The following is a 25459-nucleotide window of genomic DNA, read 5'->3' as shown; positions in this document are numbered from 1 at the left end:
TAGAATTCTCAGATTAATGAGCACTCACTTATTAATAACTGCTTTTGTGTGAATATAGTAAGGTTTATTCCTAATTGAGTTGACAATATATAACTTTCTGAAGGCCAATCTAGGATAGCCGGTAATCAGATTGTTGATTAAATTTTATTTTTAAGCTTCAAAGCTCCACTAAATTTGTCTTTCACAATACTTAATGATTTTTCCTGTTTTAAAATTATTATTTAAAGATATAGGGAAGTTTATAATATTAATTTTAAACTTTGCAAGACTTTTAGCTGTTTGGAAATTAGACTATATTGACAATGTTACAAAGTCTGCAACTGTTATTTTCACTCCTTCACTCATCAAAGTGACTCTACATATATTAAAACCAGGGAAGACAACAGAAGACTCAAGCACAAAAAAAAATTCATTTGTAATCTTTCCCACACTACTTGAAGTAGCTACATCTATCAGTAGTTACCTCTAAGGTCATGATCAATATGTTTAGCGAGTAAATATGAATTCCGAGCATTTTTGTGTTTTATTGAATAGTGGTGATGTATTGACTCTTTTGGGCATTCGTGTTACATTAAATACCATGCGTCCTGCCCAGTTAAGGGGGTTTGAACAGATTCTTCAATGTTATACTTGATTAAAACATTCGGGAATCATTAGAGTTCATAATATTCTTTCGTTAGCGGAAATAAATTTTGAATGAAATTTCAATTCAAAATTTTTTTAAGGATCTAAATTATAAAAGATTTTATTTTTCTTAAATTACTTAATTAAAGCATTAAAAATGTATGATAAGATTTTCTAATTTATCTAATTATATTAATGTCAAGTCTTTATTATTATTTATGAAATTACCTCCATTAATAGGTGTTGTTTTTGGACGAGCCAACCTCTGGCATGGATATAGAGGCCAGGCGAGGAGTATGGGATGTCCTGCTTGAAATACGGCGAGATCGTACCATAATTCTTACAACCCATTATATGGAGGAAGCAGATATTCTTGGAGATAGGATAGCCATCATGGCGGAAGGACAGATACAGTGTTGCGGGTCACCTCTGTTTCTCAAACAGAAATTTGGTATGCCACATTAAATAATATAACGTTATTCTTAATAATCAGTGAAGGAACATTATTTCGATATATACTTTCAAAATGCATTAATTTTGTTTTATTTAATAACCTTCGAACTTAGATAAATTCTGTATTGAACTAACTCGAATATATTTTGATCAGAGATTATTTTATTCCCGATAGTTGAACAAATTTTAAAGAGGATTTTCTGCATCTTTGTGAAAGATGTTGAAAATCGTCCTCTCAGGCTTATAAAAAATACTAGTTAATAATCTATTTATATTTAGCTATTAGGGAGTTTAGCAGACACGCTCATATTTTCATTGTAAATTATTCTTACTCTACTGGTATATGAGGACTGTGTAAAAAGTATCGGACCTTGTCTGAAAAAAAAACTTTTAAGTGACAGGATTAGAACTATAAACCCCATCAAAGTGAGTTCTTCTGCCAAAAACACCTCTGAAAAGTCTCTTTAGGATTGGTGCACATTTCCACCTATACGTTCTGCATTATCTCTTCTCTATTCTCGAAATTGGATCCTTTTAATGTCTTTTTCAACTTCGGAAACAACAAGGTACCATGTACGGAGAATCGCAAGCAGCCATGTAGGGAGAGGTTGATGAACAAATGGAATTCTATGTTTTGCCAAGAAATTCTGTTTCAGCTATGATGAATGTAATGGAGCACTGTTATGGTACAGACGCCATGCATTCAAATTAGCACGAATTTTAAGTGGGAAATAACAAGTGTACTTTTGTGCTCTACTTATGTACTTTTGTACCCTAATAAATGCACTCTTGTATTATTAATCGCATGCTATTAGCGAACAATAGTTACGAAAACGCACGAATTTTAACGATAAATAGCTGAGACACGGTTAAAACACAAGTACCGGAAAATCAAATATGTATTTTTGACGAATTTTGTCCAAAAGATTAAAGTCAAAATTTGACATATAAAACTACAATTGTAATAACATGATCACAAACCAAATTTCATATACGTGTTTACATGTAGACCAAAAAATGGTTAACCCTTTGATGAACTTGATTCCAAAATTGATAAAGATCCATCCTTTAGATGATAAATCTATGTACTGAATTTTATCCATCTAGCTCTCTTAGTTTTCTAGTTATTGTTAAATTTGATATCGATCCAAGTTTTAGATGGTAGAAATGAGTATCAAATTTTGTCTTTTCTATTCTTTACATTTTCTAGTAATCGCATTTTCTTGTATACATACAATCCAAAGGATAAATTTCCTCTGAATGGATTTCATTGAATATTCCAAAAAAAAATTACGGGAGTAAAGACCATGTATCATTGGAAATCTGTCAAAATCTCGAATTACAATTACAATTATTTCTCGAAATTCATTTCACATTCTCTGAAATATAGATCATCCGATCTGAACTATTAAATTTGGCACAAATTATTCTTTGATAATAAGATCTTATTAAGAAAGATTTTTTTGAATTATAATTAGATTTTTAATTAAAAATTAATCATAATATTTTTTTCTCAATAACTATGGAGCATATTACTTCGCAATAATTTTTTTCAAACAACTTTTAAATTGAAAAAACAAAACCAAAAAAAACAGCATTAGTATCAATTTTATTTCGGTATAATTTTCTCTCATTTTAATAAAGTTCTAAAATTATTCTTAAGTAATAATTTTACAATAATACTTTTCATTGTTTTTATTACTAGATTTATATTCATGCGCGTTGTGATAATGTTAAACATTTTTTTTTGTGCGCGTAGTGTCGCTGCTGCGTAATTAATACCAAATTAAATTTCAAATAAAGATAGATGAAAAAACCAAAAACATTATCTTGCAATGATATTCGAATCCCCTATCTATTTTTTTATTCTCTCCAACTAGTATAATCGCTTGCCTTGATTATTTCTATTACTTATTAATTTCTAGGAACTGGATACCATCTTCATGTTGTTAAGGATCAACGCTTTAATATGCAAGGTTTAAGTTATCTTCTGCAAAAGTACGTTCCCGATGTTACCGTTGAGAATGAACTGGAGAAAGATATCTCCTTCAGACTGCTCTCAGCCACTGGCGAGGAATTTGCAGATATGTTCGAGGAATTGGAAAGTCACAAGGACGAACTTGGTGTCATTTCTTTCGGAATAACTGTAACAACAATGGAAGATGTTTTTTTAAAGTAAGTAAAGAGGCAAATATTGAGTTTATTTTTAATTTAGAGATACAAAATAGAAAATGATAAATATACCAAAACGATGAAGACATACATGAAAACTCATTTTGAGGTAATTTTATTCGAATATACCGCCAGGATTACCAGTGAGCGAAATAATATCTTACGTTACTGTCTGAATGTGGCACGAATCATATTAAGAAATAATTTGTTCCATTCACGTCGTATAGAAATTAGAAAATCCAAACTTCTGAGCCGTTGAACATTTATTCACATTTTTTTTTACACTAACATTATCTGAAATCCACCAAATGCAAAAGAAAAGATGATTTAAATCCGAGAACTATATAAATTGGAATAAATGACATGAAGTATTAATTCCAATTAGTGTAACGGTGGAGGATTTTTCTGAAGTATTCAATTCTTTTTTGGATATAATTCATTTACACCTGATTGTAAATGAGTAGCCATTATAAAATATTTATAATATTCTGCATTAATTGTTACCTTCTTTTTTTCAATGAACTTTAGAGGTAATCTTCAGTTACTATTTTATCCTGCATATCGAGCTAAAACTTGAATTCTACTTGAGGAGGCGTTGAATAGTTTAAAGGTTACAGGTGTATCTTTGAAATCTGCTGAATACACAATGTCATTTTCAGTTTTGTAGCATTGTTTAGAACCAAAACAGTTTATTATAGGAAAAATTATTCCGCCAACACTTTTGTTACCATGCCTATTCAAAAATAGCTTACATCTTATTATTTCTAAGGCTGTCAAACCTTGAAATTTTTAATAAGGTCTAAAATTCCAGATTTCCATTTAGGATAGCTTACATAGTTTTGAGACTCACGTTGTCCATAATAATTCATCATTTTGTTTGTAGAACGTTATGGATTTTTTTTTTCTTTTCCTGAATTTTTTAATGCAATTTTTTGTCCGAATTAAGCGGACGACCGGGCCAAAATAGGTATTTAATTTGCATTTCATAGTGTCAAATAATTAATTTATTATTCTGTAGATTCTTATTACAACCAAGACATTTTAATTACTTTAAGATATTTACTTGCAGAAAATCAGTGTTCAAAGAGGTCTTTAAATATTATCCTTTTGACTTTAATTTTAATTAATTCTAATTATTTATTTTATTGTGAAAGATCGTCAGCAGTGATAGAAAGTTGTCAATCACTGAAATAGAAATAGAAATTGTTTTACCGAATGATCAAAATTAATTTCTTATTCACAATTTTTATACAAGGAAATCGTTTTCATTTTTTCTGAGAGACGATTATTTTAAATAAACACGTTATTTTCTATTTTATATACACTGCTTTAAATCCACCAAGTAAATTAAATTATATGATTGCTGTTATACATTGGACATACTTCAAATAAAATTGGTTGTTGAAAATTAATAAAACTTTTAGTTAATTTTTTGCATATCTTTACTTGTTTCGTATTTTTAAAAGAAACGTTTTTAAAATCCATTTTCCATGCACTTCCTGGTATATTAAGAGTTTTCAAATTTTATATGCTTACATGTTTTCGGTGGCAATGCTCTATTTTAATATTTTAAAATCTGATTAAAAGTTAATCGATTAATTTACTTCACTTTTGATTACGTACAATTGGTGGTACCTGGTCATGGGTATAAAAAATTCCATAAGAATGAATAATATATTGAAGGCTAACAAGTAAAAAATAATTGTAAAAAAAAAACTCTTTTTATTTACTAATAAAAGTGTGGCTTTAAAAATTGTTATTACTAATTTTGTTCAACTTATAATTATTTTGTCAAAATGTTTTCTGAAATATGTGCTATTTTAATAGCGTATCGAAAATTTCTGATATGAAGTCTGATCCTCAATCGAATATGTTAAACCACGATATTAACGTGCAAGTAGAAGGTAAGAAAAATTTTCATATCATTAAATCAAAATTTATTTCATAATTATGAAAGTATTACCAATTATTAAAGAAAGTATTCGTGAACTTGTTAAAAAGTTTTTAAATTTATCGTGTTTTAAAACTGAGGTCAAATTCTAAATTAAAACCTATTGGTCAATACTTCTTTAACAGCTCGTATACCTTAGTGTTGCTAAATCTGGCTGTTGGACCTTCAAATTTCTCATTCATATCCGTTGACAGAATTTTTTTTATTTATTAGCTGTTTTTGACAACGGGGATAATTTCATTTCATTTGTCTGACTTTGTCGTCAAATGATATTTTTTTGTGGTGTGGAAAAATGTGGTTGAATTAACTCCTTCTCTTTTAATTCTCGTTTCTTTTTGAGATTGAACTTTCAATTAACAATTAGTTATCTTTTAAACGGTTTTTCAGTAACAGAGATTGACAGGATTTAGTTGATGGAAAGTATTTAAGATAAATGAACCTGACAGACAAATAACTGCTGTTCTTTTTCGTTCGAAGAGGTGCGCTTCGTGACGTCAGGATTTTGGAAATCGCAAAAATTGCGCATTTCACGCAATTTGTTCTGAGCCTAAATGTATGCAAAGCATATGTATGCACAAAACTGATATTGCTTTACAACATTGATTTTTCTCCTTTTTCCGAGATAAAATTGCTAATTTAGAATTTACTTCTGTCAGGCATTGTAATTAATCTGATTGTATGGCGCACAGTCATTTTACTGTGATGAAACACCACATCTGTAATTATATTTTTCTCCTTTCTTAAGTTATTGGAAAACGACATGACTGAAGTTGGCTCTCCATGTAGTTTTATTAATGGATATCTTAATTTTAGCACCTTTACTTTTAAGGGACAGTTTTTGTATATAGCAATTTATTATTTTATAGATCGAAGCTTTATTTAGGCATTTTTACTATACATTGAAAAACTTTTTAACGAATGTTTGATTATCTTTCCTGCTTACAGTTCTAGTGTTTCCGTCATATTAAAAAAAACCCTACAATGTTGAATATTGAAAAAATATAAAATATATATGTTATTTACCAGAATTTTTTCAGCAATATAATCGTTTTAATAAGATTGAACTTTTAAGAAAAATTGATTAATCGTAATTCAAAAGAAAGAGATCGTTTTAAAGAAAAATAAAAATGATAATAAATCAATTTCCTCGATTGTATGAAAAGCAGAAAATTAATGATTAAAGTGGTTTATATTTTAATAGCTGATTACTATCATCTTTCTCGAAATGAAACTATTTCCGTGACTTTTATTAATTTAAAACCTTTCTAATACTTTATTTGGCAATAAAATTTGGAGTACTTAAATACAATAATTAACATAGCATAATAAAAGTTACAGTATCACATATCAAATGAATCTTTGATGGTTATGTGTTAATGTCATGACGAGAAAACAATACTTGTATATAAAATATTGCAATGCACACAATCCTATTATCATTATCTGCAACTTCATTTTGTATTAAAAGGCCAACAATTTTTAAATCTGGTAGTTCAAAATATGGAAAAACAAGTGATTTTTCAAAGTCTGAAAATTAATATTTCCCACAAATTATTAACAATTTTTTATAATTGATATAGAATATAATTATATTTTGTGGGTGGGAATTCGAAAATCATCAAGCACAAAAAAAATAATTTAATAATTAATAATATAAAATATATAATGCATTTTAATTTTATTTTATATATATATAATACATTTAATTTAATTTATATATAATACATTTTATAATTAATAATACAAAAATAATCACTTGATGCTTTGATTGAATATAAATTTCAACACTTAAGTGTCTTTTCTATATATGGAAACTTTATTTTTAATTATTAAAAATTAACAATTTTATCATTTATCAGGAAAGCCTTGTTCAAACTTAATTCTTATTTAAACTTCATATGATTTGTGAGAAAAATCAGAGAAAAATTATTTAATAATTTGAATTTTAATAGTGTGCAAAATATTTATTAATTTTCACTTTTATATATATAAGCTATTTTATTGATATTTATCTAAATCATTTGAAGTATTATAAATGATGACAAGTTTTTAATTGATTTATAAATGAATGATAAAATATGCTTTATTTTCGATTCAAAGAATTTCAAAAGAGTTATTTCTAGATATTATTAAATAAACTTCAATTTAACCAGATATAATATGTTAAATATATTTAAAAACTTTATACGACTTTTAGAAAACTCAACTTATTGAAGTAGGATCATTTACAGCATGCTTGAAATGTATTCAAACATTGGCATGCCTCTTACTAAGTATTCAGTGTGGCTTTCACAATGCACGGCATGCATATACTGACATTTTTTCCCCTCAACCATCATTTGCTGCCGTATGTTGGTAGTATACTGCCGTAACTGGGAGATATAAAAAATTCATTTTATATGTGACTTCAAATTTTAATTTCATCTAGTATTTTTTTTTTCGTTAAGAACGCCACATGAAAATTATTTTTAGCAAGGTCTTCTCAGAATAATCTCTCAGAACAGGAGAACGTGATAGCCAAGATTGCAAAGTTTTAAACTCACAAATTGAAAATGTTTCAAAGAGAAATTTATTGAAAGTCATTGTGCCTTTTTCTATTTGTTGGAATATCACTGATGGTCAATAATTGCAAGAGGGGGAGTTGCAAAATATTCCTTAGTATGCCTGTTAGATGACAGTAACCTTCTCAAAAAATATTAATAATTAATGGAAACTTATTAACCTTCCAATAATATTCCCTAGATTTGCCGAAGAAGGAAAATGAAAAAATGCTTTAGAGATTTTTTTTTCTGTGTTCCGGAAAATGATTCTTTCCAGTGTTTTCAAAGCTATAGCATTTTGATATTAGATGGAGACTTGATATTCGCCGTGCATCATATTTTTTGCTAAACTTTTTATAATGTTGGTATAATTTTCTTTCACAGATGTCTACGGAGATACTGCTAAAGCGAAACCTGAACCTCGTCTTGTCAATCAGTTCATGGCATTACTTATGAAACGCTTTCACTATGCTAAAAGACATTGGGGACTTCTGATTGCTCAATTAATCATTCCATTTCTCATTATGTGTCTATGTTTCAAAATTTTACAATCTGCTGAATTCAAGAGTAATATGGATCCATTAAAACTTGATATCAAATCTGTATATGGTAAAACGGATGGATTTTATTACCAAGAAAAAGCAGAGCTTTCCAATTTCGGAGACAAATTTCGGAATGTTTTGGAATCCAATAAAATAACAGTTAAAAAGGTTACTGAACCAAGTCAGTATATTTTGAATTATGGCACTAAAACTCTTGCAAAATATCTTAAGACATTTCTGGTAGGAGGTTCCATAGACAAAGACCTGAATGGAACGATTAATATGACAGCTTGGTTCAATGGTGAACCTTATCATGCTGCGCCAATGTCTCTTCTTCTGATGCATACTGCTATATTGAAGTCGATTTCTAACATTGGTGGAATTTCATTAGTTAATGCTCCATTGCCTAAGCCTGCGAGTGGATCTGAACACCTCTCAGATATTATTCAAACATTGGCTAGAATACTTGCTGCTATTTTTGTTCCATTGGCGTTTTCTTCCTTGTCCGCGGGTTTTATTTTATTACCAATACATGAGAGAGCCACAAAAGCGAAACTGTTACAGTTAATGAGTGGAGTTCCAGCAGCGATATACTGGATTGCGATGTTTGTCTGGGACTATCTGACGTACTTCATTGTCTGCATTTTGATGATTATACCTTATGGAATTTTTGCCAACTATGTCTTCTTTGGGGAGCGTTCAGAAGCTATAGGTAAGTGCCACGAAAATGTTTATTTTAATCTTTAGTTGAACATAGTAACGTGAATTAATTATCACTATTATAATACAATGCGATAGCATTTCTAACAAATTGAACATAATTCTTTATGAATAAGTAAAATTGACGCATTTTCTAATGACATCATTTCTGATGAACAGAATTCACAATTTTCCCGTTTTTTTAGTAAAAGCGCTAAATTTTCAATAAGTAAATTACATAAAATTTTGGCACTGCTTTTTAAAACACAGCTATACTATCGATATTTTTCGTGCATATTTTGAGTACGAAGTTTCCATTTGGAAATAATAAAAGAAAACAATCGGAGTTTCTTCGTCTTGACTTTCGATGTATTTACAGAATAAGATGCATTTTGTCTTTTGCGGCATAATAATAAAAAAAAATTGAAAACACATTTTAGAGCTCTTCCTTTTCCTGGATTGGATTTAAAAGTATATACATATCTGCAGTTTTTGAGATGAAAATACATATTAAATGGAAGTTTTTCCCAACTATAGGAGCTTATAAGTTATCACGTTCAAACTGCCAATAAAGTACTTTGATTTCATCGAAAATTGCAATATTTCTGGTAAAGAAATTGTTAGCTATATTTTATCCATAACCTTGTGAATATTTCAGTTAGTTTGTTCACAGTTCGAAGATAGATAGACTCCCCCCCCCCTGTTGAATTTCATCCAAAATATGATACCAATTTTGAAATTTAGTGTAAAGACAATTTGGCAATGGTATCCTTGCAGTTAATCGAATCTTTGAGTTATAATGTCCACAGAGAGGTAGATATAATTCCAAAAAAGATTTTCTTGCCGTCGGAAGTTGTACCGAATCTTAAGAAAGAAGGTAATTTAAAATGTAATTTAAAAATTAAAAAGAGCTAAACATAATTTTTAAAAATGGCATTGTGCAGGCGATAAGAAACAGCGATACTTTTAGAAGCAGTTTACAGACTAGGGAAGACTATCTTGAGTAAAATATATCTTTGGACACACCAACTTACTTACTTGATTACGTGAACAAGGAAAAGTGTTGAATTATCTCTTTGGAATTGATTCATTTATGAAGTACGCTTTTAATATCAACTCGGCCGAAATCCTCTCATGTGATTCGTTCTCTTGAATTTGAAGCTATGGAAATTTAAGGTATGGAGTCTATTTTATGGGAGAGAGAGCTTCCGTAAAATTATATCAGAAATGCAAAGGGAACTTCCTTGGAATGACAACTGTTTGTCAATGACAATTGCTGCAAAGACATTTTTCTAAGATCATTAAAAACCTTACTTCGAGCAAATGCATGTGACCCCTTCCCAAGCAACAAAACGCGTTAAAAAAAATTCTACACTAAACTTCGGCCATCGAGGTGCATTGAGTCATCATAACGACTATATGTGTACAAAATGTCATAGCAGTAAGTGTAATAAATCTGTCTGGACATTATATACACAAAACATTTTCGTTTATAAATAAAGACTATTACCGCATTGACAGTTAAGTTAGAATTGTTTATTTACTTAATTTAATAATAGTTATTACTGAAGGTAATTATTTAATGATTAATGCAATAAATAATTATTCGCAATTTTTAACAATTTTTATGGGGTTGAACAGTAAGGATTATCTGGCTGGAAGACAAGCTATATTAGAAAATGAACAATTAAGAGCATAATCTTAAAAAATGTATACCTCACTTCTATCGAAAGCAAATTTCCATATTATTATTTGAATCTCATTACAAAATTAAAAACAAATCCGATACAAGTATAATAATTTAGCATTTTATTAAACCTGACTATTGGATAATATTTTATACTAATTAAATGGAAGCTATATGAAATGAAATAAATTATTTAAAATGTTAAAAAACTTTCCAAAATCAAATTAGAATTATTCATCATTGAATAAATTTTTCAGTTGCAATTAATACTATTATTTTATGTAAAATAAATATTTACTTAAAATGAAGTTACTTTTTCTCAACAATAAAAACTGGAACAATATTTCTGATGATAAATCTATCTATATAAATATTTTTAAAGCAGTAATTTGTATTTTTTAAGATTAATTCAATTTGTTTGTGAAGAATAGGGAAAGTATCCATATGATTCGGAATTTATGCAAATGTCTTTAACATTTCGATTGTTTAAAAAAGTTCTTCAATAATTTAAATTATTAATTTAAAGACAACATTAAAATTGCTTAGAGTGAAACATGAATTTAAAAATCAAAATTAAATTATAAAATTCAAAAAAACTTTTGAGACAAAATTTCAAAACCTAGACATTGAAGATTTTAAAACTATGTTTTAGTATATAATCAGTTATTTCCCTTCCTCTTCTCTTCAATATTTTTGCCAAATTAAGATGGCAATGCATGCATTCATTATTGAAACAAGGTTTTATACTGTACGAACACTGGGATCTTCGAGTTTATATTTAATAATAAAATAAATAATAATAAATAAATTGTATGCAAGTTCTAAAAAATAACGTAGATTTCAAATTAATAATATTTTATTGTAATAAACGCACTGAATAAAAAATAGCAAGAAAAAAATTATCATTTTTTTTAAATTTATCTGAAATTTGTGCAATAATAACGATTAGCACAAATATTACGACACAAAAATAAAGATAAAGTAACATTATTTTTTAAAAAAATAATAAATTATTATAATATTTAAATTTTTGTTATGGAAATATTAAGGAGAATGTTGCTTAATAATCAAAAATAATATATATGTTGTCAGATAAGAAATTGGTGATTCCGCTTCGGCATCGGAATCGTGGCATGAAGTACTTTAATAGTAGTTGAATAATGCTCTTATCCATCATGTGAAAGAAAATCGGAAAACAGAACAATTTCATAAAATTTTCCACAGGAGATATCACAGTAATTAAATACACATATGAGATAAATGATAAAACAAAAATCCCCATTCTTTTAACAAGAAAAACAAGTCCTCTCCCTCAATATTTTCCGGAAACTTTTGAACTTTAGTTATCCAAATCTTGAAATGCTATAGTATAAAAGGAATTGCTTTCATCTTGATATCTTATTTACAATATTACTTTTCCTCTGTAGCGGCAAAAAAGCAAATAGCGAATGACATCCTATTAAACATCTCATTATAGTATCAGATATAAAAGGATAACAACAGAAATGGTGGATCACTTTTAACAGGAAAAAAGTCTCGGAAGCAAGTGAAATGTAGAATGTTAATATCTGCTACTCGCAGTCAAATGGCTTACACCTTTTTTGTTATGTCTGAGATTTGTTATGACTAAGAAAAAAAGTGGTCGAGTGGCGTATGGAATATTTAACCCTGCTTTAGTCTTAGCACTCTGCTATCATTTTTCATGATTTGTTATCCACAAGGATCAGAAAAATATAAATTATCCACACAGTAATGGGAATCATTGAATTCTTATTATTTTTTTAATGGATGTTCGAGGAATATTTCAAAGCAAAATGAAGAATCAATGTTTCCATCTTAGAAAATATTAAGTCAAATAAAAATCAAATAAAATATTTTTAATCAAATAAATTTATTGAATATTTTATTTGAATTCAATACTCAATATTTTATTGAAACCAAATAAAATAACGAGTCAATTTTTTATAATCAATTTCATTTGTATTTTGTGATCAATAAAACATTTCAGTTTGTAATATTTTATTTGTAAAAATCAGTACTTAGTTCAATTTATGTTATTGAGTTTCGACATAGTAACTATTCTTAGCAAGTCTATATTTCAAAAAAGTGGCAGCATCTGCCTAAATTCTTACTAAATTGGTTTTAACTATTAAGGCAATAAATAATATTATTATTTATTGCAGCAAAAAGAAACTATTGAATAAATAAAATATCGGTTTTTTCGTAAGCGTTCATTAAAGCTTGAGTCAAAGAAAACAAGTCAATTTCAGTCAATGAATTATACTGATGTCCCATTAAAAAAATATTTTTATAATAAAATATAATAAATATTTTAACTAAAGTATAATAAATTATAAAATCTTGCAAATTTATTGTCTCAAAAAATAAATATTGGATAAATAAAATGTCACTACTTTCAAGAGTTCGGTTAAATTTAAATTAAAAGAATACGTCTAAAGGCTCCCATGCATTCTCTGTATTATTTTAACATTCCATTTCTGTAGAATAGGGATAATCTAGTCTTTCTGCAATTCACAAGGGATAAAAACAATTGATGAAGTAACAATCAAATTCAAATTTTCTTCCATGAGGTTGATTTCTTAATTGATAAAACAAAAACAATAGAAAAAGATACGCCATCTGATTCACTTGTTGCCATGTCGATTATTTTTCCAATTGCAGTGCAAACTACTGGCCAAATGAATAAAAACTGAATCAGATGCCCAACATTGTACCTGCTTCTCTTACCTGGAACAATAAATTCAAACAAATTTCTTTTATTACATAATAATTTTTATTACATAATAACATAATAAGTTTAATACATAAAAACTTTAAGATAGGATTTAAATAACCAGGTTCTTTGATATCCATTTCTACTCACTAATTTTCTGAAAAAAATGAAGATTTTTACCCATGAATTCTTAATTTACCACTCACGAGTGGGAGATGTGCTCTCTCTGCTATCCTTCCTGTTGTCCCCGTCCCAAATGATACGATGCGACTAATCTTAAGGTCATCAAATTTAAAGCTTTACGTAATTTATTTTTTTAATTTATTAGTAATTTATATACAAAATTTGATAATACAGTATATTCGTTGTCTTCCACCGATTTCTATTTATTTTTGAAATTTCTATTTTCATTATTGTTATTTTATAATTTATTATTTGGTACACAGTCTGTTTATAAATCATTACAATATTTTAGGAATATATTCTTAAATTTTAATATTTTTATCCGTCGTTTTTTTTTAGGTGCTGCTTTGCTGTTGATGTTCTATTACGGTTGGGCTTCGATACCGTTTATCTATTTATTATCATTTGGATTTCAAGGAGGAAATTCTGGATTCGCTGCTGTTATAGGAATATGCGTTTTTGTTGGTTAGTATACCTTCTTTCTTTTATTCATTTGTAATTTATAAGAAATAAATGCAATTTTACGCAGCTGTTCTATAAATATTCATTCATACTTTTTCATTAATGTTTCCATGCAAAAAAAAAACACATTTATATTAATAATGCTCAAATGTGCAAAATATTTTTCATGCAGTATGCATGTTTTTGTTTTTCTACTGTTCTTTGTATGTTACATACTGAATATCGCCAGATAAACTAATCAAAGATATCTTCTGCCATGCAGAAAATAGATTTTTTTTGTACCTTTTCAATGAATTCGGTGGATCTATTAATTTAGTCTGGTTTTCTTGGATAAAATGTCTATTATCCGACATCGCATTTCAGCAGAATACATTTTGGGTTCCTTCAACTTTATCTCTTTAAATTCAAAAATTGCATTAGTAGATATAGGAGAAAGAAATTGTAAAAGAGATTCGAACCTACAAAGGTTGTTCAAATGAAAAAGTACGAAACGTCGTAACAACGTAACCGTTAACATGTTTGCCTATGCAGCTATAGGAGAATGTAGCGAGACATCTAGGGATGCGATTGGAGTCTCCAGCGTAGATTGGAACATGCGCGGGAGCCCGCATGCTCAAGAGAGAGTAGAGGCTTTTATAAAAAGAGCGCCGTCCAATTGACGTCAAAATCGTCATCAAATCGTCGAATTTTGCAATGTGAAGACAGGATGGTGTACACATTGCAAAATTCGACGATTTGATGTGTACTGAGAGACACTCCGAAGATTATGCAGGTATATCAAGAACAAAAGACCGGGGCTATTCAGGGAGGGTGTGGTTCTGCTCCATGATAACGCGCGTCCACACGTCTCCAGGGTCACACACGCAAAACTGGCCAAGTTCAGGTGGGTGCAGCTCGACCATCCGTCCTACAGCCCGGACTTGTTGCCCTGCGATTTTCACGTGTTTGGTCCTCTGAAAAAACATCTGAGAGGGAAACGTTTCAATTCGGAAGGCGAACTCAAGGACGCTGTGAAGGACTGGATCTCGTTACAGCCACAGAAATTCCAGGAGCAAGGAATTCTTCGGCTCGTTAATCAATGGGATCGTTGTGCTCAGGCCTATGGTGTATACTTTGAATAAAGTCTTCATTTATACCCACAATGTCGTTTCGTACCTTTTCATTTGAACACCCCTTGTACATTCGGAAGCAACATAGCAAAATATGTTTTAGTTCTCTTTATTTTATTTTTTAAATTTACTCTTTATTAACTATAACGCCCACACACAGCAAAAGTATCTAATATTGTCAAAACGCGTATTAGAATAAAATATATGTAAAATAACGAATAGAATTGTTCGAAAATATAATTAAAATATTTTTTTAAATAGATTAAAATTAATGGCATTGAATGCTTTTTTTTAATTGTAAAGAATTATTTTTTTAATTAATATGTTCTGAAGTTATTGAGAATGATTTTTATTACTTTGATTAATTTTCTGTATTAATAATAAAAATAAAAATATGAATGCATATGAACTGATGTTTTACAGATCAGATCATTTGACCTAAAGGTGCCAACTTGTTATATATATATTTGAATGATGAGATCGAGAGATTTTTTTAAATAATTACTTTTTTTACTTTAACATTAAAAAATATTACAATACAAAAAGGATATTCACATCATTTAAAAATTCAGTGGTTACCTTTCCAAATGATACTATTGTTTGTCTTATAATTATTTTTAATTAATTAAAAAAATTTGTAAACGTGGTTCAAAATTATGTATTTTATTTTTAAAGTGAGACTCAAATCATTTTCATTGTTCCTTTTAAAACTTCATTCTTGCATTTTTTTTTATTGTCGATGATCAAAATATGAAATTTTGACTTATATTTCCATGTTGAGTAGATTTCCGTTTAAGGGATGATTTAAAATTTTTTTTTTTAAATTTTAGTTATTTTTCCAATTAAGTTTTTAACACAAACTATGACGAAGAAGGTTTAAATGCTGTTGCTCAGTCCTGTAATAAAATCAGGTTTATAAAAATGTACGTAAAAAAAAATTTGGAAAATGCCTGGCATAATGTACAGAACAATATAAGGCTTCTAAAATAGAGTAAGTTATATGTCTATCAAAGTTTGAAGTTTAAAAATATTTTGCTCAAAAAATATTATGACATTACCATTAAGACCAAGTTGTACAAAATATTTAATTAACATTCTTTCAAAGATAAATTCTCAAATAAATTGCATAATATTAAACCCAACATAAAACCATGGCCAATTATTCCAGTGCGTGATCTCGATGTCAAATTGACTCGACTCCGCATCGGCCACACCCGATTCACTCATAAACATCTTTTGTTAGGTAAAAGATGTCCTTTATGCACATCATGCAATGTTGATTATACGGTCATCCATATTTTAACCGAATGCCATTCTTTTAATCACCATCGATTACCTTTTTTTTTTGGTGCATCGTCACCACATATTTGTGACTTGGTGGGAGAACGTCCCCATTGTAACATTTTTAAATATTTGAAGACCATTGGTTTTTACCCTCACATTTGAAATTTTTTAGCTTTTATTATATTTGTTCTGATTTCTTTTATACTGGACTTTATGCTTTTAGAAACATTTTTCAATTATGATATTTAAAATTTTATCTTTTATTCACAGCTCTAACCACATGTTTTGGCGCAGCATGGCCATATGTGGCCCTTGTGCCATAAAACCGGAATTAACAACAACAACATTCAAAGATAAATTCGGCGAATCAACTAATAGCCAAAGTCAGCTAGTTTTTATATAAAAATTTATTTATAATTTAAGAAACCTTTTCTTCATGAGCGTCTACTTTCTAAAACGTAAATACATACTTATTTAATAACATTTCACAGCTAATTTTTTACCATGCTATGACATTAAGCAAGACGCAATTTATAGGCAACGCGTCAGTCTATGATCATATTAAAGTTTTTTATTTAGTGATATCATACTTTATAATGAAAGAATCTGAAAAATATGATTCGCCGATAAAATAATTTGTACATGACACAGGCAATAATTGTAAATATTTGAGAAATAAAATAATAATGAAATAACGCATTAAATGCCAGTTAATATATCGGAGATGTCCTGAAAGACCCATTTCAAATTTTAAAAGAAGATTAAACATACAGGGTAAAAACTTTTCTTGATAAAAATTAGGTTAGAAACGCAAAAGAGAACAGGAACTCTTTCTCAACAAAATAAATATAAGAGAAAAAAGTGCATAAAATATATTTAAATTTCAATGAAATAGAAATTCACAACAGTGGCAATTAATTAAATTAACGAATAAAATTAATTAAAATAAACCAGTTCTTTAAAAACATATTTTATTAGTGTATTAAAAGCACAATTTTTATTTTAATTACTTTTTTATTATTTCTTTTTTAACTTATAAATAATTTCTTTAAATATTATGAAATCTGGAATTTTTGAGACCTCTTTGACAACTGATTGAACCTGCAATTTTAATAAGATCACAAACCAAATTTCATTTAAATGAGTCATTGCGGGTTTGCGTTATCGTGCTTGCAAATGTACAAACCGAGAGACGAGAGCCTTTGGACCTTACGAGGACTTTGGACGAGTGCCACGAAATCTTATTTGGACAGGCAACTTTTTTTGGAGTGAATATTTTTCAAAATTTGATAAAAATCTGCAAATTCGGTTTAGAGACCCCATACTAAATTTCATTTGTCTAGCTGTGATCACATTATTGTATTTTATTATTATATGAGACATAATAATAAATAATAATTTTCTGCCTCAGTGAGGTCTGAAATCTGGAGATCTATCAAGGTCCCAAATTCGAATACAATACTTGCCCTTTATATATTTTGTATACTATAAAGTAAAGAGACAAAAGTGATAAAAATTTGAATCATTGCATAATGTGGGTTTCTCACAAAAACAATTTTATTACAGTAAACGCTGCTTAATGTGATTGAAGTTGATGTTATTATTCGCTTTATATTATCAAAATCCTTTGATCATAAACCGACGTATTCAAATGCATATATAAAAATATCGATTTAGTATGACCACTACATCGTTTAATGTTAGTAGTCTTGAAGTAGAAAAATGACTGATCCTTCATTTTTAACTAATATTTAGTATTTATGGATATTTAGTATTATTATTTTTTCCCATACGATGAGTTTCGCAAAAGCAATCTGAATTGGGTAAAATGGACAGCTATATTGCCAGATCTAGTTTGAAATTTGTTGAATAGACCTAAACCGCTTTTAATTGAGCTAGAAATATGAAAGTATTATAAAATGGATATATAAAAAATATCCGATTGAGTGCTAAATACAAGTATGAAAATTTACCAAAAAGTGATTCATCGCAACGATCCAAGTTAAAAATTATCTTCTTCTTCTTTATGATATTTTGAAAACTCGTGAGCTTTTTATAGCAAGGTCAAGTTATAGACGTTGGTAATTCTGACAGAGACGAATAAGTAGTAGGAAATTTTCCAACGAAATTCTAAATGAGTCAAACACTTGATATTTTTAAATCCAGTACACAGCATGAACCAATAAGCTTTAAAAGCTATATAAGAGCAAACAGCATTCAAATAAACTTTTAAAGGAATAATTTTAATAACGACAATTAGTCAGCTGTATGTTTTTAATTGTTATTTTTGAAATAAATTTTAAATATCCCTGACAGAGAGGCGAGTGTTTGTTCCCATGTTGTGATATAAATGTAGTTCATTTTTCACAATTCTATTATTCTTTCCAATTCTTTAATGTTTTCAAAATCCTTAAGTTCCGATGGGATCACATTAAATCTCTTTTATTGTATTTCAAATTTTCAATGTTATTTTTCAGAAATGGCAGAATTTTTTATATGTATTTTTTAATGTCTCCTAGGTACTGCTTTGGGATCAATTGGATCAGCTGTTAAATTTGCGTTTCCTGGCAATCGATTTGTGAATCTTCTCATTTGGATTTTTCGTTTTCTACCACCTTTCAGTTTGTCAACTGGATTTGCGAATCTTTTTGCAGTTGCTTATCCGAATGCCTTTTGTGAAAGTATTCCGAAAGGAGATTTGGAATTTAACTGTAATCCGTCTAATCTAGACAAAAGTAATCCGTTGTTTAGGTGCTGCAAAGGTAACAGACTTTGCGACTTTAATATTTTTTTATAATTATGTTATGCTTATGTTCCTAATAATACGTAATACATAACGCTTTCAAAAAGAAGAAATGCCCAAGCTCAAGCTTAACATAAGCAATAAACCACAACTTAAATCATACACTTAAGGTTAGCTTGAGTGAGCTGCATTATACCATGTAGTAGGTTCAAAACTTCTTTTAGATGTAAATCTGTAAGAATCTGAGGGCATCATTCATACACCCACATTCATTAACAGCCGCATCATGTCGTCAAGTTCCTACTGAAAATCCTACATGACTTTTGAGAAATTGATATATAAGGTATTTAGAATGGTAGTAAGTACAAAAGAAGAGTATCTATACATAGTATGAAAGCGTCTGTATGTTTGAAAGAGAAAAACTCGAGAGATACTTAACTGATAGTGGAAATATTTATACTATTTTATAGGGCATTTATAGGGAAGGTTTTAGTATATTGAAGTAATATCAGAATAAAAAAAGGAGTTTTATAATTGCGTTTTTAATTATTTTCCTACTACGATTCGCGCATGTGTAAAACAGAAGTATCTGATCTGTACTTATCCGCGCATGTGCGAAACCTCAAACTGCCCATGTCATATCGCGTGGAAGCTAGACTTAAGATTAAAGGTAATTTTTTTCTCTTGGATGTTATGCCACGGGCAACGCTGTGCGGGTACTACTAGTACCAAATAAATCTTTTTTAACTTATCATTTCTATAGGCAAGCTAAGCTCACAAAATACTAACTTAGTGAAGGAAAATAACTCTTTCATTTTATTAAATGTCTTGGAAAATTTCGCAGTTGACATACAAATGTTTAGAAAGCAATTGTTAAAATTCAGAGATTCAAAGAAAAGAATGAGTGATTGTTAATGAGTTTACTAATTCCTTTGAAAAACACCAAAGGGAAAGGCCCTTGGAAAATTATACAAAACATTTTTTAGACTTACTTACATTCAAGGTATCAATTTTCTTTTTTCAGAGTGTGATAATTAAGTCGAACTCTGCTGCCTTCCTGTGGTATTCATCAACAAAATGTACTGTATCAGCAGTGATGAATCATCGATTCTTAATGTGTTTATTTAGGAAATTATCTTTGTTTTATTACCTTATTTATAAAAAGATATCCAAAGAAATTTTTTTAAATAATACCATTTTCTAAGCCGTTAGCATTTATTTTCCTTTGAGAGAATGTGAAAACATGATGATTCTAATAGAATATCCCCAAATGCAATGGCGTTTAGACGAAAATGAAGGGTAAAAAAGAAGCTGGATGAGCGTCAATGTGTAATTTTCTCTACGACGTGTTGGATTGTTACACTTTTTTAACGAGAAAGAGAATTTAACGAAAATTTCACTTTTATTTACACGGCATTTTCTCCATGCATATTAAATAATTTTGAGTACAATTTCAAACTGCTCTGTGGTGAATTTCGCATATCTGAGATTTCTTAATCCTTGGCATTCTAATACAAGGTAGCGTTAATTTAACTCTATTTTGTTAGCTTGTAATTTTTGCGTTTGAAAAACGCATTCTAAAATAATATTTTATGAATTCTTTTATAATTTTGCTAAATGCAATTGCAATTTTGTAGACTTCGTAGACTTTTATTTTTTTTTAATTCGGATCAAGATGGGGTAGATATGCTTTGTATTCAAAATCATGCAGTGATACTAAATATTTGCTGAAGCGTAAAAACGTGCAGGAAGTTCATTTGCAAAATTCATACTCCATGGATTATTTTGTAGATTGATTGTTAGAACGATAAGCAAGAAAACTGAAAGTAGATATAATTCATTATTTTTATAAAATTCTTCATTTTTATTGGAGTATGATTCTGCTTTTATTCATAATATTATAAAGATTACATTTTTCTTTTTGTAAGAAATGCTTATTTCCACCAATATATTAATATCTCAGCTTTTCATCAGTTGTCTGGTCTAAACATTATGATTACCTATGGGTCAAAATATCTTCATCTTGGTATTTAATTTGTATTTTAAGCTTAGTAAGGCGAGACAATTGACATTTTCTTTGATATTCTGTGGAATGAAAGATATGTTCTTACACCAATTCTGGTGATAATAGTATTGAATAATCAGATATTGTATAATTTACCGATAGTCTTATCAGTGTTTCCATAATATCAAGGCTAATGCAACATAATAGATAAGAAATATTACACCATTCCATGTTAATATGTTGAATGTAATATTCCTCAAACATAGTTTTTTTGGGGAGGAGAGGAAATCGTTTATTTTTTCATTCATTTTTTTATACTACTAAAGTGTTCCCTTTTCTTGTGTCTCTTTTAGAGGTGTGTGGAGATAACTGTTTTAAACTAATCTATCCCATCACCTGGGATGAGAATGGTTGTGGACGTGAGATATTCGCATTGGCATTCAGCGGCTTTATTTATTTTGGCATTTTGATTCTGAAAGAAACACCTTATTGGACTTATTTCTCCCGAGGTCTGAAAAAACTGAGAGGAAGGAACACGATTCCTATTCCGCAATTCATGCAACAAGTAAGTGTTGTTGAAGATACTGAAATTCTTCAGGAGGAAGAAAGGATTCGGAACATGATAGCGACTCGTCCCTCATCCGGGGAGGAAGCCTTATCGGTATTAAACTTGTCAAAACAGTTCTCGAATTTTTGTGCTGTCAATAGGTTGTCGTTTGGCATTCGTCAGGAGGAATGTTTCGGTCTTCTAGGAGTGAACGGAGCTGGGAAGACAACCACTTTCAGGATGCTGACTGGAGATTGTGAACCAACCAGTGGAAATGCTTTCATTCGGAATAGTTCAGTGCTAACAGATTTGAAAAGGGTAATATGCTTATGTGAAGTCCATTTTTATTAATTGAATAGAGATGGATTTTAAAATAATTTATTTGCTATGTATAGAGAATTTACATAATTTCAAAAATTCTGAAAACTGTAATAAAAAAAAATTCTTTTCCATGATCTCTAGATATGTCTTTAACAGTTATCTGCCCCTCTTATCTAATTTCTAGAGATTTTGAAAACTAAAACTTTGCCAAAAACTTCAATCATAGCAACAGAATCAATTTCACTCATCTTTATTGTAAATTAATTTCATAACTTTGGAAGCATAGCTAACTAATCAAAATGCTCTATCATTATATGAAAGTATAATTAAAATAATATTTTCTTTTCTTGTGATAAGGTGTAGTTTAACAAATTTGATTGACATGACTAAATTAATCTAATTGATACTAGTCACCTTCGGTAGCCAGACTTTAGTCAATTTTATTTATAGTATTAATATAGCCATGTAGATCAATTTTGGTGAAAATCCGAAATCATTTAGAATAATTTGTAATACATATAGACATCGTGACTCAGATATTTATTTATAAATAATTGAAAAAGCTGAACAAGAAATATAGTTTTCAAATTTCAAGAAAAACTACTTTGTTTAACTATACCCTGGTTCCTTCTTAATAATTTCTTATCAGTATTTGCTAAACTAAACTTCTTTTTTTAGAAGGATGCACGTTGGGGGATGCTTAAGTTTTGTGAACTGCTAATTTTATATTTTTGTTTGTTAAGGCGACTCACTACTTAAAAAATCATTAAAAAAATCCACAAAAAAAATTATGGGCTCATGTGATAAATTGAATTTTTCTAAATGGGTTTGTTAAATTTTACAGTGTTATTTATATTTTCTATTAAGTTATTGAAAAAATTTTGATGTATGACAGGAGATAAAACAATGTTGCCTCGCTCACTTTTCTGATCATCTGCTAAAACAGAACTTGATATAAAATGAATAATTATAATATTCTACCACGCTCGAACTCTTAGAATTAATTAAACTGTAATGAAGTAAATCGATTTGTCTACATGCAATTTTCCTTATAAGAATGAAAGTTTTAAACTAGAGGTTTTTTAGTTTTTGTTTATTTGCAATTTTCGACGTATTATGGCTTCTAAAACAATGAAAATAAAAGTGTTCCTATTTTTATATATGTTATTAATTTATGTTTGTAGCAGAAACATGCAATCAATCAACTCTGAGATATGTATTTATTTTTTAAGTTGTTATTAATATTTTTGAAATATTAATAATTCGTAGAAGGGTTTTTTTTCATTCAACATTCATTTTTTTTTCATTAAACAGACATTTTATTTAGATAAATTTTGTACACTTTTTTCTTATTTTAAACAATTTAAAATAACTTAATTAACATTTCATAAAAATTACAGGCAAATTAGATGGATTTAATATCATGGTATTGATGAATGAAGACTTTAACCCATTTTTTTCATGTTGTGTTTTTGCTTAAATACTATTATGCGAAAGCCTAAGATCTTTTTAAAAATTAAAGTAGTGGTGTGAAATTTTTTGTGAATGTTCTGAAACATATGATTTATAAAACTTGCTAAGGAATTAGCTCTAAGAAGAGTGGGAATTTTTTTAAAAAATTCAAAGGCAAAAGTGATGGATTTTTCAAAATTTTTTTTGTGTATTTCACAATAAAAATAATTATAAAATCTTAAATATCATTAGCAGGTGAAAATCCAGAGCAAATTTTATATTGAATATTAGTAGTTACATGAAATTTCGTAGCAAAATCTAAATTTTTAAAAATGCCTTAAAGATTTAAAAAATACTAAAATTCTTTTTTTAAAAATTATATTTTTCAAAAATTTTAGAAATAATTTAAATTCTTTTGTGTTGAAAAGTTATAGAATGCTATTCTACATAAAATACAATTGAAATATAATTGCAAACATTGAAATAAAAAAAAAAGAATGTTTAGATGGTACCGTGCCGACTTAAAAATTAAAATCTAAGTATGATTAGGAAGACAATTTAATAATAACAATGGCTTACACAGAATAATGTTTATTTCCAAAATTTTATTCATAAAATTTCAGCGGATATTTTATGAGACTTTATTTGCTCTTCTTATTAATTCAAAACGTAATATGCATTTTTGTTCATTTAATATATATAAAATAGTATATACTTCGCAGTATCTAGAATATCAGTATTTAATGATGTACAACATTTGACTACATTATCCTCTATTTATATATTTGAAAAATAACAAAAACAAAAAGATAATTCTTCAGCACTAATTATTGGCTAGAATAAGTTATATGAGAGCTCATAACCGTAAAGTATGTCATCTGTCGCTACACATCCTCATTTTTCGAGAGAAATTTCAGAAAAAAATCTACTTCACTATTCATACATCATGGGTAGGAAACCACAACATCGGTAAATGATTGGGAATATCCTATTCCCAATCATTTACCGATTTTGTCAATTTTCAATTTATTAAAATTTATGACTTAAAGATACATCATCAATAATCATCTGTATCCTTCGCTTCATTTTCGCAAGACGTCGAAGAAAAAATATTCTTTGGCAGAGTTTCCAGTCTAAATAGCTAGAGAAAATTTGCCAATTTGAGCATGTTGCATATCTATTGTGCAAAAGTGATTTAAAATAACATTTTCACATGTTAATATGATAAGATATAGTTCATCAAAGTTGGTTGATGATACTAAATTAATGCTAATAATACGGTGGGGCAAACAGCTATTTGTCGATGGCAACAATTTGAATGAATAATTTTTGAATTTTTACTTCGCATAAATATTTTTCAGATAATAGTTTCTGTAATTATCGCCAATTAAATTTCAGTTTCAAAAACCAAAAACGAAAAGTGAAAATATAATTTTAGATATTGTCTCTATTTAAAATGACTGACTGCGTATCAAACAAATACAACATTTTTTTATCACACGTTATTGATAAATTCTTCTTTCTTTTTCACAGTTCCAGTCTTACTTGGGTTACTGTCCACAATTCGATGCACTGATTGATCGCTTAAGTGGTCGAGAGATGTTGATGCTTTTTGGTCAGCTAAGAGGTTTAACTGGTCTTAGTTTGCTACAAATAGTAGATAAATTGATCAAAATGACTGATTTAACTAAACATGCCGATAAGCAGACGCAGTTTTACAGGTGGAGTATCTATAACTATTTTTAGAGTCGAATAAAATTATTTTTTCGTACATTAAGCATCCAAAGAAACATTATTATAATTGTAAAAGAATTTGATTCGGATATTGATGTAAGTCCTCATTTTAGATTGCTATTAGTTAAAAAAATGTCAATTTGATGTAAATCACAACATTAATCTGTAAAAGACATTGAAATAAAGATTCTTAAAAACTAGCAAAGAATAGATATGA

General features: G+C 28.7%; 1 protein-coding gene across 1 annotated transcript in view; it reads left to right on the top strand.

Moving 5' to 3' along the window:
- LOC129966076 (phospholipid-transporting ATPase ABCA1-like) overlaps nucleotides 1-25459 on the top strand; it is a 63213-nt gene that overhangs the window by 28446 nt on the left and 9308 nt on the right. Inside the window, exons 13-20 of the mRNA XM_056080445.1 lie at nucleotides 865-1075; nucleotides 3003-3252; nucleotides 5077-5153; nucleotides 8125-8994; nucleotides 13925-14050; nucleotides 18960-19202; nucleotides 21542-22053; nucleotides 25042-25229. Of these exons, the coding sequence (XP_055936420.1) occupies nucleotides 865-1075; nucleotides 3003-3252; nucleotides 5077-5153; nucleotides 8125-8994; nucleotides 13925-14050; nucleotides 18960-19202; nucleotides 21542-22053; nucleotides 25042-25229 (2477 nt within the window). The remainder of the gene's footprint in view (nucleotides 1-864; nucleotides 1076-3002; nucleotides 3253-5076; nucleotides 5154-8124; nucleotides 8995-13924; nucleotides 14051-18959; nucleotides 19203-21541; nucleotides 22054-25041; nucleotides 25230-25459) is intronic.

Source organism: Argiope bruennichi, chromosome 4 (genome assembly GCF_947563725.1).
Source record: "Argiope bruennichi chromosome 4, qqArgBrue1.1, whole genome shotgun sequence".
Taxonomy (NCBI): domain Eukaryota; kingdom Metazoa; phylum Arthropoda; class Arachnida; order Araneae; family Araneidae; genus Argiope; species Argiope bruennichi.
The sequence above is the reverse complement of the archived record's forward strand: the minus strand, read 5'-3'. Positions and strand labels throughout refer to the sequence as shown.